Below are 12858 nucleotides of genomic sequence, written 5' to 3'. Positions count from 1 at the left end.
CATTACTAGAGGCCCGGTGCACAAAATTCATGCATAGGAGGTCAGGGAGTCCCCTCAGCCCAGCCCACACTCTCTCCAATCTGGGACATCTCTCTCACAATCCAGGACTGCTGGCTTCTACCTGCTCACCTGTCTGCCTGCCTGATCGCCCCTAATTGCCCTCCTGCTGACCTGGTTGCCCCTTACTGTGCCCCCTGCCAGCCTGGTCTCCCCCAACTACCTCCTGCCAGCCTGGTCACCCCCAACTGTCTCCACCCACCAGTCTGGTAACCCCCAACTGCCCCCCCTGCCAGCCTGGTCGCCCCACACAGCCTATTGTTCAATCTTTTGGTCATCCCTCACTAACCCCCCTGCTGGCTTTGTCACCCCATGCATCCTGCTGTTCAGTCTTTACAGCTACTGTGACAGCATCCTGGACAATTTGCATATTCCTCTATTATTAATATAGATAATTGCTTTTCTGTTAAGAACAATAAACACCCTCGGGGAACCTAGAGAGGGGTTGAGGCTTCCCCAGAGGACAGCGCGGAGGGCTGAGCACTGATCTAGCGGATTCCGGGAGTGAGGACACCAGGCCAAAGGGAGGCAGGGCCAGAGCAGAGGGGCAGCCCCTCCGTCCGTTCCCTCCAGGGAGCTGATGCGGCCCAGCGGGTCCCCGTGCGGCCCAGGCCTTCCGTCCCAGGGAAGGCCCCCACTCACTCTGCGGCAAGTCCTCGGCCCTGAAGACCTTCAGGCAGAAGTGCGCCCCGCGGAGGGCCACGCCAGTCGGCCTGAGCAGGTTGCCTTCAATGTCCTCCTTGTCTTCCGAGGGGTCCTTTCTCTCCAGCTGCAAAGCAAACCAAGTGTGATTCCTGACTCAATGGCGTTCTCCCTTCCTCAACCAACACCGCCGAAAGGGCGCCCTCTGAAGAGAGGCAGGTCACTCGGGCCGCTCCCCGGCGTGGACCCAGGCCGGTTCCTCACCTGGGACTCCCCTCTCCTCTGGGCAGTGGAGACAATGACAAGAAAGGAGACCAGGAAGAGAAGGTGGGAGCAGGTGGCAGAGGACACGGCACAGGGCCAAGCAGGGGGAGAGCGGGGAATGGCAGGGGACAGTGAAGATGAAGACGAGGAAAGATGGACGGGAGCGGAGGGAGGGAGGGTCAGCAGCTAGGGCTCTCACACAGTGGGACTCTCACACTGTGGGGCTCTCTCTCACACTGTGGGGCTCTCTCTCACACTGTGGGGCTCTCTCTCACACTGTGGGGCTCTCTCTCACACTGTGAGGCTCTGACCCTCTGAGGGAGCTGAGGGTGGAGCTCAGGAGAGAGACAAGTTTAGAAGCAGCCGCTGTGGGGAATGAGATAAGGAATAAACTGCACTGTGGCAGCACCCACGCCAACCAGCACCTCCAGGTGACTTCTGCCACCAACACTGACCACGGAGTGGAGTGGACAGTGTGTGGTAGGGACAGTGGAGGACAGAGATCTGTGGGAGACCCAGGGGCTAGTAAGCACATAATGAGAATTAGCATCATGGGGAGAGGGGAGAATGTGGCAAGGGGGAGCTGATGGACTGGGAAACTGAGAGGGATGGGGGGGCTGTCATCCCAGTGAGGAAGAGCTGTCACTCAGAGGTAAGGAGGGAGAGAGGTGGAAAGAGACTGGTGGGAAGAGCTGTCACTCAGAGGTAAGGCGGGAGAGAGGTGGAAAGAGACTGGTGAGGAGAGCTGTCACTCAGAGGTAAGGCAGGAGAGAGGTGGAAAGAGACTGGGGGCGGGGGAAGCTGTCACTCAGCAGGGCGTACTGAATAATTAGCATATTCCTCTCTTATTATATAGGATGTTGAATCAGTATAACATATAACGTAAAACTAGCATGGCACATGTCAATTAGACATCAATAAAAAAAAAAGTACTGAGAAGAAAATATGAATGTATATCCTTCTGAGAGGATTTGCAAAGAGATATTAATAACAGTTCTCTCTGAGTGATAGAATTGTGATTCATTTTTTACTTATACTTTTCCACATAGTCTGTATTTATCATGATCACTGTGTTCCTTTAAAACAGAGAAACGGAAGTGGTTAGTTGTTTGGTCCTCCACTCCCAGGCAGGGCGCCGTGGGGAGGACCAGGGACAGGGACTCACCGGCGCTTCGTTCCCAGGCCCCAGCACACACAGGCTGGCTTTCAGGTAGCCTCTGGCCCCGGCAGAGAAATCATCCGGGTCTGACAGCAGCAGCCACTTCCTGAGATAGGCATGTCCTGCGAGAGACAACACCCATTGTGATCACAGAACTGGGAGCACCCCGGTCTGCCCCCACGTCGGAGCCGAGGGCGGACTACACGTGGATGAGGTGAGGGACCCGTCCACTGGACATGGGGCAGGACTCAAACTGTAGAATAAAGGTGCTTGGAGGGTGCAGGTAGGTTTGAGACAGAAATGTTCATAGAAACCCCAAAGCCAGACTCGAGGCCGTTTACCTCTGCCCCTCAGGAAGAGCAGAAACCTGGCTGCGGAGAAATCCTAGACTTGGCACCCAAAGGACCTGACCCATCCCTGTCCAAGGTGACCCCAGCCTCCAGCCGCCTTGGCTTGGGGCCATCCCAAGGAGCCTCCCTGGCTGACCCGCTGAGCCCCCTGAGGGCTGGGTCTCCCTGGGGGCCTGGTCACCTGGGAGGTGGAGGCCTGCCCTCCCTCGCCTCCAGGGCCCAGCTCCACTCTACGTTCCAACCCCCAGGAGGAAACTCAACGTCCCAAGAGGGGGTCCTCCAAGCGGCCTCCAGACCAAAGGCAAGGACATGGCCAAGGTGACGAGAAGGTGACTCACGGGGCTCTCTGTAGACGGCACCCACATCGATCTGAAATGAAACAGAGAAAACACACATCGTACTCCTGCCCCTGGCGTGTTACAGAACGTGCGGTGCCCCAGACCAGCCCATTCAAAACCGTACCCGGAACTCCCCGATGAGAGCGTCAGTCCTGCGGGAGCGGGAGTCCACCACCTGGAGGGGAAGATAAATGAGCTCTCATTTGCGAGTAAATGTTGCCCAGACAGGGTCCAGCCCACCGCTCTCCCCCCCCGAACTACACTCCAGAGATTGTGCGAAGCCATGTTTAACCCTGTGAGTAGGTGCTATGATTCCCCCATCTCCCAGATGAAGAAACAGAGGCAGAGAAAGGGAGATTACAAGTCTTATACAGAATCACACAGCTCCTAAATGGCAGCTGCAAGGTGAGGATGCAGTTTGGCTCCAGAGCCCACACTTTTCACCCCTGAACTATATTGCCTTTCAGAGGAAAGGAGGAAAGAGCTTCCATGGCCCAGAGAAAGAAAATCTTGGCCAGAAACGGGCACATGGACAAACAATCTCTCTACTAAAGAGCCAGGGTGTAACGACCGAGCATGACCAAAGGCTGGCCAACCGGAAGTCATCCCTGGATTGCCATGGTCGTCCTCTCAGGCAGAGGCAGTTAGGGGTGATAGGCAGGCAGGTGAGCAGTTAGGAGCCAGCAGGGCTAGATTGCGAGAGGGATGTTCGATCGGGCCTAAACCAGCAGTCGGACATCCCCTAAGGGGTCCCCAATTGGAGAGGGTGCAGGCTGGGCTGAGGGAACCACCCCTCTGTGCACAAACATCATGCACCAGGCCACTAGTCTTATATAATAAAAACCTAATACGCAAATCAACCAAACCAGAGAAAGAACAGGTGGAACGACCAGTCGCTGTGATGCACACTGACCACCAGGGGGCAGACGCTCAATGCAGGAGCTGCCCCCAGCCTGCAAGCCCCAGGCCAGCCAAGGTGGATGCCAGCAGGAGTGGCAGTGGAGGGGAGGAGGAGTGCAGGGACCAGCGAGTGAGCAGCATCAGGCTGGCCAAGGCAGTTGCCAGTGGGAGGGCCCCCTAATTGCCCTGCCAGTAGCCCCACAGATCAGCCCTGATCACCAGCCAGGCCTAGAGACCCTACCCGTGCATGAATTTTGTGCACCGGGCCTCTAGTATAAGATGAAAATCAATGTTCCCGCTACAAGAATGATTTCGGGTCCCTGACCCAAGACCCCTGAGGGTGCTGAGCAGCGGGCTCTCCCCTCTCAGCTGCAGCCTCCATCTGAACTGCAGGAGGCATTTCTGGGACCAGCAGCTTCGGGGTGAGCCTCTGCACAGCACTCATGCCCTGCGCTTCACGGCTTCTCTGTCACACACACGCACAGGTGACGGGCACGTGTGTGTACAGGGCCCACAGAGGACGCTTCGATCACTCAGACGTACCGTGATGAAGATGGGCTCATCGAACAGCTCCGCTGGAGAGTCAAACACGTTGAAGAACAGAGTCTGTTGATTCGGGGCAAAAGGGAGACAAGTGAGTGCCTGCCGGTGCCCAGGCCCGGGAGAGAGTCAACCGCCCACCACAGCCCTCGGGCTAGTCCGCACGAAAATCGTGGAGTGAGCTCAGCCCACACTGAGCTCTGGGACTTGACAAAGGTCATCATCTCAGGGACAGGGTGAGTGGCTGTCCCTACAGAATGACAGGGATGTGGAGCTGTGGGAGTCCAAGGCAAGAATAAGAGCTAAAAACCATCTTTCCAGCTCCTTCAATAGCCTGTTCACACCGTGCCCATTCTCCACCCAAAGTCAGCGCCGTAGGTGAACCCTGAGTGGGCGGCCGGGCGCCTGCTGTGTGCTCCCTGCGCAGAGGGCCCGCCAGGGTCCCAGCCCTGACCCCAGCGCCTCCCACCTCGTTGAAGACTGGGCTGTTTCCCTTGTGGATCCGCGTCCGCCTGGTCTGCCCAGCGGCAGTGACCTTGACCACGGGCTTGATGTTCACCCCTGGCAGCTGGCGCCCCTCGATGACCTGGACCCTGATCTGAAAGCCAAGAGGGGGCATGAGCAGGAGGAAAACAGAAGTGGTTAGAAACACACACATCCCACTCCCACCCCCCAAAAAATCAGAAATCTCAGGGACCATCCTAACTGCGGTCTTGGGAAGGGAATTAAAGAGGAGAAATCCAGCAGGCATGGCTCAGTGGTTGAGCGTCAACCTATGAACCAGAAGGTCACGGTTCGATTCCTGGGTTACAGGCTCGATCCCCAGGCAGCTGATCAATGATCCTCTCTCATCGCTGATGTTTTTATCTCTCTCTTCCTCTCTGACATTAATAAAAATATGTATTTTTTTAAAAGACTAGGAAAGCCTTGTAAAAACAATCCCCACCAAGGTCCCTTGCTCCTATAAAGCCCACACAAGAGCTGCCAGGCTACCTAGGTAAGCTACGGGCATTAATTCCTAGCACCGGCTCAGGCTTCTCTCCCCTACAGCCGCTGGCACCTCAGCCTCTTTGACGCTGATGTTTTTAAGTGGCTTGAACATTGTGCAATGACAATTCCCTCAGAGACTGAACTCAAATAGTAAGGCTTCCCCCTCTCTGCTCTTTATAAGATGCAACGTTCACATTCTGAGAAATGAACTAAGCGTTTCCTCCACTGACTAAAAGTAAATGAAGGTTTCAAAAATTTTTAAAATATTAAAACAATTTTCATGGGAAAAATAATGTTTACTGTCTAAAAATAATGCTTAATGTCTAATTTCTAATCAGTAGTTATGTATTGATTAACTTTTTTTTGAACTAGCATTCTATAGAAGAATATATTATTAATTGTAATGGAGAGGTAGATGAGTGATTTTAATTTTCTTCTTTTTGCTGTCTTTTCCAAATTTTTCTACAATACAAATATTAATCTTCTAAGGAGAAAAAAAGGCAATTAGAACATATCTTGGGAATAATAAAAATTCGTTAGAATTTTGTTTTTCAGGCAAACATAGTGCTGATATCTGCAACATTTGCCTAAATTACCATGATTTAAAACTAAAGTATATTATTACAATTTGTTGCACTTACTAAAGATTTGTTTCCAATTTAAAAATATGTATATATCTTTATTGATTTCAAAGAGGAACGGAGAGGGAGAGATAGTAACATCAGTGATGAGAGACAATCATTGATCAGCTGCCTCCTGCACATCACCCACTGGGGAAAAGCCCGCAATCCAGGCATGTGCCCTTGACCAGGAATCGAACCATGACCTCCCAGTTCATAGGTTGACGCTCAACCACTGAGCCAGGCTGGCCAGGCTGTTTCCTATTTTTTAACTTTAAAAGTAGTTCTGAAGAGTTAAATATCATTAAGTGCAACTATTATCAAAACAGAACGTTTCATAGAAAAGCAAACAGATAAAACAAAGGACCAAAATTAAAAGGCAAATAAAACGGAATGGATTTTTGGATAAAAAATATGTCAAAGGGTTAACAGTCTTACTATCTGAAGAGGTTAGACACATTCAGATTTCACAGACTCTCAGAAAAATCGTGGCACAAAGAAAGGGCACAGATGTAGGGAGAGGAATCACAGCCAGACAGCTTCCTCGCTGATGCTCACACTGCACGTCTAAGGACCATGCCTCGAGCTGCAGGAGCCAGCGAGGCAGGTACACCGGTTGGTAAACAGATAAGCTGAGTCTCTGCAGTGTTCCTCCCTCCCCCCTCACCCCAGCTTTTATTTATTTATTTATTTTTTTTTTTTACAGAGAGGAAGAGAGAGGGAATAGAGAGTTAGAAACATCCATGGGAGAGAATCATCGATCAGTTGCCTCCTGCACACCTCCTACTGAGGATGTGCCCGCAACCAAGGTATATGCCCTTGACCGGAATCGAACCTGGGACCCTTGAGTCCACAGGCTAACGCTCTATCCACTGAGCAAAACCGGTTTCGGCCCGCTTTTACTTTTTTAAGAGCAAAACCAGGGCTGGGCAGAGGCTTATTCTGAGGCCCCATGATGTCCCGGCACCACAGCCGTGGGCCCTAAGGGAGGAGCCGGTGGCCACAGACGGCCCTCACCTGGAAGTCCTGGGGCTTGTCCGACAGCACCTTCCTGGGTGCGGGGGCGCCCCTCCTCCTCTTGTTGCCAGGGTGGTACGGGGGAGGGTGGGAAGCTGGCTTCTTGGGAGTGGAAGGAGCCCCCAGGCCCGGGGGGCCGCTCGGGTCCAGGAAGGGCTCCGCCTCGTCCCCCGTGAGGCCCTGGTCCTCCGTGTCCTCCTCTCCTCCTGTGTCTGGGAGGAGAGGGCGCTTCTGAGTCCTGGTCCCCGGGGCCCTGCCCTGAGGACCCAGCCAGGGAAAGGGGGATCCGCAGGGCACGGCATGAGCACTCACCACCCACCCCGGCCCCTCTCCTTCCCCCTCGATGAGCCAGGATGGGTGAGGAAGGAAGAAGAGAAGCTTCCAGCAGCTGCGTGTGGGGGGCGGTCAGTCCAGTTAGTCGACAGGAAGGAGAGAGGATGGCCCCCCGCCCCCTGTCCTGCAGGGAGAGCCCCTCGGCCACCGCTCCCGTGGGCTGAGACGGCAGCTGTGAAGATGGTTAGGGGTGACAGGGCAGAGTCAGGACAGCCCTGGCTGTGTCTCACCCGTGGGGGCCAGCCACTTCTTCCCAGAGTATCTCGTGTCCACAGTGCTGTCACTGAGCAGGGACCAAGTCTCTGCCCGGCTCTGCGCCCCACCTGGCATGCGGGCGGGCACAGCCCCCGGAGGGGAGGGAAGGGGAGGAAGGAGCAGCGGGTGAGGGAAGCCAGCCTAGCTCCCCTCTCCCACCCAACCTGCTCTCCCTGCCACCTGGGCCCCACACGAAGCTCAGGAGCAGATGCCACGTCTGCGGGGGACTGCCCCTCTGACCACCTTCCAGCCAGGACCAGGCAGTGGGCACCTCCAGGAGCCTCCCCTGCACAGCATGAACCAAACTCTGACAGAGCCCCCTCAGATTTAACCAGCACATCCGGGGCCCTGCAGCTCCCCGCCCTCCGTCCCCAGGAGCGCCCCTCCTTCCTCCCTCAACCTGCACCCCAGCCGGAGTGATCGCCCATCGACAAGCCTCAACGAGAAGACCCAGCGCTGCCCCCTCCTCAAGAGCCCACGCAGGGCTGGGCTCCGGGACCGGCCTGGGACACATGGACGCAGGGAGGGCTCTACACGGAGATGGGCAGCTCCGGGTGTGCTGCGCCCGCCCCCAGGTCTCTTCGCCAGGAGAGAAGCTGTAGACTCTTTGCCCACCTGCCCACCCAGGCCCCTCACTGGTAAGCCAGCCCCCCGGGCCGGGGCCTCCCTGGACCAGCCCCGCAGAGGCACGTGGAGCGAGCTGGAGCAACCGTGGGACTCAGTGTCCGCTCTTCTCACAAATGATCCATCATAGGCCCGGAGAGGGAGAGTGGCCAGCCCAGCGCTACACAGCTGCTGGGTCACCCAGCTTCCCTTCAAAGGGAAGACTGTAACTCGAGTCCCCGGACTTCAACCAGAGCTCTTTCAAGGAAATGCCAGCCCTTGGGTCACATGTCACCACCCAAGGCCTGCTGGGTCCAGGGCGGGGAAGCACTGGGCTCTGGGGAGCGGGTGGGGCCTCGGGCATCACCTGGGAAAAGGCCCCGTCCCACAGGCACGAACTCTACTCTGCAGCGCCCACCCAGGCTGAGCACATAGCGCTGAGCACCCACCCAGGCCCAGCTCCCTCCCGGAGCTGGAGAGCGAGGGCGACCTCACACTAATCCCAGTGGCACCTGGGAGCATGCCTCCTGCCTTTCTCCTGCGTGACACAGGCAGTTCTCAAGAACACCCCCCACACCCCCCAGACACACACACACACACACACACACACACACACACACACACACACACCAGTGTCCTCCCCACCCCCACCCCCCACCAGGCTGCACAGGCTGCTGAGCTGCACTGTGGCCCCGCCCCCACGCCCCGGAGCCTGGCTGGGCTCCTTCCCTGGCCTCCCAAGGTGAGGGGGCTCCTCACCAGCCAGCATATCCCGGTCAGGCAGAGTCGGGGAGGGGTCCAGAGGAGTGGTGGGTGGGTAGAGAGGCACAGCTCCAGGGGTCGGCGTGTAGGACACCTGCAGGACCAGCGAGGCCTGAAAGAGAGGGGGGAGGGGCAGCAGGTGGGTGCACGGGCCTCAGACCACCGCCCTCCACCATCCTTCCTGTCGCTTAGACGGCTCTGACGAGGGTCAGGTGTGCAGGAGGCTGTGGCACAGCCACCCCTCGGGGCCCCTCAGCGTAAGAGCACAGATGCTGAAGTCAGGTTCCGCCACCCAGGAGCCGTAGCCTCTCTGTGCCTCAGTTTCCTCCTCTGTAAAACCGGGTAGTAATAGCAAGAGCACCTTCCCCAGGGGTCCAGTGAGGACTAGATGAGTGGACAGAGCACATCATAGGCTTCTCTACATGAATCAGCAGCCCAGCCACTCCTAAGAATGTTTCAGCTCGCAGCCCAGGCCTGACCTCTCTGCTCAGCCGAGCGCCCTCCCCTTGTCTCCACAGACAGTCAGGCTGTTCTGCTCGGCCCCAGCTCCGAGACAGGCTGGCTGAGCCCCCTTCACTCCCAAAGGCACTGCTGTCCCCACCTCACTTCCCGCGGTTCCAGCTTTGAGCAGCCAAGGGGAGAATGACTGGTCACGTCGCTCGAATGGACAGGGGAGCTGCCTGTGTCCCGCCCACCTCACCCACCATGAGCACCGCACTGCTCAAAGGGCCTGCACTGGAGAAAAGGCACGGGCACCGCAAGCTCTCAGGCCCTGCAGCTCCCCGGCCAGTGGGGGCCGGGCCAAGCCTTCCCTGGAACCCCAGTTCCAACAGCCCTGCTGGAGTAGCCTTTTTTTCTTTTAATATATTTTATTGATTTTTTACAGAGAGGAAAGGAGAGGAATAGAGAGTTAGAAACATCGATGAGAGAGAATCATCGATCAGCTGCCTCCTGCACACCTCCCACTGGTGATGTGCCCGCAACCCAGGTACATGCCCTTGACCAGAATCGATCCCAGGACCCTTCAGTCCACTGAGCCAAACCGGTTTCAGCTGGAGTAGACTTTTTTACCAATCAAAGTAGTAAGTGCTCTATTTAACAAAGGCAAAGGAAAACCAATTGCTGTAATTCTTCCACTATTTGCATTTCGATATCATTATCTCTCATAGTTTGTAAGCAGTGGACAGCTCTGTTATATATGAAATGCTTTCCTTTTACTTAGACAGTAAGCATGTCCCCAGGTTTTGACAAACTTTTTTTTTTAAATATATTTTTATTGATTTCAGAGAGGAAGAGAGAGAGGAGAGAGAGATAGAAACATCGATGATGAGAGAGAATCATTGATCGGATGCCTCCTGCACATCCCCCACCAACCCAGGCATGTGCCGTTGGCCAGAATCAAACCTGGGGCCCTTCAGTCTGAAGGCCGACGCTCTATCCTCTGAGCCAAACTGCCCAGGGAGACAAACTCTTTATATATGTAATTGTTAAAGATGCAAAATATCGTCTGAGCACCTCTAGTATAATTCTCTAGGCATCTCTCTCAACTGAGTAATAGTAGGGATTTCCAGAAGGTTCTGGAGCAAAAGCTGATTCTGAGACAGAAGATGCTCCAGGACCTGGATGTAATCCAGCTCTGGGGCTTGAACCCTCAGACTGAGGTCTGAGCAGAGGCTGCCAAGCTAAGCAAAGGCAGGACTGGTGGGAGGGCGGGTCTCCGAACCCTGAGGAAGGAGCCAAGCCAGCTCCACATCCCAGGAGACCCTGCAGGAGGCCTGGGAAGGCAATGCGACCCTTTTACTACTAAATATCCGGATCCGAGGCATTGCTAACCGCCGCTGCAGGTTCCTAAACCACCACCAGGTGTCGCCACGTGCGCAGCCAGCGTGCCCCGCACTCGCATCCCAGGAACCTGCAACCCAAAGAAGGTAAAAAAGAGCAGCCTGTGGGGGGGCCGGCCCCGCCTCAAATACCCAGACCCGCCCATGCCCAGCCTGACTCCTGGAGACTTCTATCCAGGCTGCGGTGGACCTGGACATCTCTATTTTCCTCCATTCATCAAAAGGCAATTATCTGTGCTCTTTGGAGAAATAACGACTTGCAGGGTGAGGCCAGGATTGGTAGAGGACAGCCCTGAAACATGGTTTATGGCAAACACCAAGGAAATAACCAAAAAATGATGGAAACGTGTCAAAAGGACAAAGAGTCGGTGGCTGCCATTGGCCAATTTAAACATGAAAATAAATGATAATTACCTTAAGCCATTGAATAAAAGAAAAACGCATGACTCCAAACGGAAATAAATAAGTAAATAAAACAGGAAGGAAGCTTTTTTTTTTTTTTACCGTGAAATGCCAACTGATTCACACACACAAAAATAACTGGTTTAGAATACCACCATTTAACAACCACCAACACAACAGCCCTGGCCAGTGTGGTTCACTTGGCTGGAGCGTCATCCCTTCACCGAAGGGTCAGGGGTTCTCTGTGCCTCCCAGGGCAGTGCAGCCCCCGTCCCGGGAGGGAAGCCCTGCCTGGGGCCGCCCCATGGCTTAGTGCTGCCACAGGAAGTAGAAGACAGTCCTGAGGCCTCTCCACAGGAAGGAGCCCCCTCTCGCCCAGGCTGTGCTCAGCTGGGGGCTCACCCAAGCGGGGCCCAGCCCTCCTCTCCCATCCATCACCCTGGCTCTCACACCCCCTTTGGAGACATGGTCTGTGAAGGACTGACAGGCTCTGCAGCCAACCAGGGACCCCAGCCCAGGGAAGAGAAGTGCAGACAGGCCACGGGAACCCAGAGTGAGGGGAGGAGGGCCGAGGCCTGGAGATGCCGCCAGCCTGGCTCAGCCCATGGACAGGGACCAAGTGTGCAAAGCTCTGTCTCAGGGGTGGGTGCGCCTTTGGGCTCAGAGTGCAGCTGTGCCGCGCTTGCAGAAACACCGTGTCCGGGTGCACACAGGGCTACAGGCAGAAACGTCTGAGCCGCTCAGCTGGGAAGTGAGAAAGGCCGGTTGGAGGCACTGGGGGCCGGACACAGAGCAAAGGAGGAGCCCCGTCCCTGACTCCGAAGAGCTCTCCGCAGCCGCGGGTGCCTGCGCCCATTTCTCCACCCGGGCTCACACCTGCACAGCCTCTCCAGGACCCCCGAGGGGGCGGGGCGTTCGGATGGCCCCAGAGTCCTTCTGGACGGCAGTGATATTGTGAGCGATAACAAGAAATACAATATTTGGTCTTAGCACCCTGTTCCTGGCACACAGCTCCTGAGGCCCTCGGAATTTCCTGAGTGGTAAGCGGGGTAAAGGTATATTAACCAGGTGACCAGGAAAGTACTGGCTGGCAACCATGTGATTAGGGGGTTGGAACTTTCAAGCCCCATGTTCCCCCCACTTCCCAGCCGCCCCATCCTCCGGGGAGAAAAGAGGGGCTGGAGATGGATTTTAACCGCTGGGGACCAGTGATTTAATCACTCACGCCTGTGTGATGGAGCCGCCATAAAACCCGGAGAGCAGGAATCGAAGCCCTTGGGGGGTGAAGGCACAGTGGGGCTGGGCAGAGCGGTGGGCGGAGAGGCCCCAAGCTCCTCGCCCTCTCCCCACCTGCCTTGCTGCTTCTCCATCCAGCTGTTCTAAGCTCCGTCCTTTCACAATCACCCAGGGATCCAGGAGGTAAATGGTTCTCTGGGTTTTGTGAGGCGCTCTGGGAAATTCATTGAACCCCAAGCACAGGGTCACTGAAACTTCGAATCTATAGCCGGTTGGTCAGAAGCACAGGTGACAACTGGACTTGTGATTGGCATGGGGGGAGGGGGGTGGGGTCGTCTTGTGAGACTGAGCCCGTAACCTGGATAACTGAGTCTAACTAAGTCCCCGGAGAGTCTGGGAGATGCACCCGCAGAAGGACGTGACCACTTGGGCATCGATTCCCTGGGTGGCATCAGTCAGTCACCCTCTCTCTCTCTCCAGGTCTCATCAGAGCCCTGCCAGACGGGCCACTTCCGGTTCACCAAGCCAGCCAGGAGCCCCCCCATTCAC

General features: G+C 55.7%; 1 protein-coding gene across 21 annotated transcripts in view; it reads right to left on the bottom strand.

Annotated features, from left to right (window-relative positions):
• DYSF (dysferlin) overlaps nucleotides 1-12858 on the bottom strand; it is a 192137-nt gene that overhangs the window by 135574 nt on the left and 43705 nt on the right. For 12 of the 21 annotated variants that reach the window (XM_084901152.1, XM_084901143.1, XM_084901159.1 and 9 more), the window contains exons 5-13: nucleotides 8828-8942; nucleotides 7441-7533; nucleotides 6878-7089; nucleotides 4720-4848; nucleotides 4254-4316; nucleotides 2935-2985; nucleotides 2811-2841; nucleotides 2129-2244; nucleotides 700-826 (exon numbers count right to left, since the gene is read on the bottom strand). In XM_084901152.1, coding sequence (XP_084757278.1) covers nucleotides 700-826; nucleotides 2129-2244; nucleotides 2811-2841; nucleotides 2935-2985; nucleotides 4254-4316; nucleotides 4720-4848; nucleotides 6878-7089; nucleotides 7441-7533; nucleotides 8828-8942 — 937 coding nt within the window. The remainder of the gene's footprint in view (nucleotides 1-699; nucleotides 827-2128; nucleotides 2245-2810; nucleotides 2842-2934; nucleotides 2986-4253; nucleotides 4317-4719; nucleotides 4849-6877; nucleotides 7090-7440; nucleotides 7534-8827; nucleotides 8943-12858) is intronic. The other 9 variants (XM_084901145.1, XM_084901151.1, XM_084901149.1 and 6 more) reach the window with 1 other exon arrangement.

The sequence above is a fragment of the Pipistrellus hanaki genome (genome assembly GCF_964339955.1).
Source record: "Pipistrellus hanaki genome assembly, chromosome: 12".
Classification (NCBI taxonomy): domain Eukaryota; kingdom Metazoa; phylum Chordata; class Mammalia; order Chiroptera; family Vespertilionidae; genus Pipistrellus; species Pipistrellus hanaki.
This window is presented reverse-complemented; position numbering and strand designations above follow the sequence as displayed.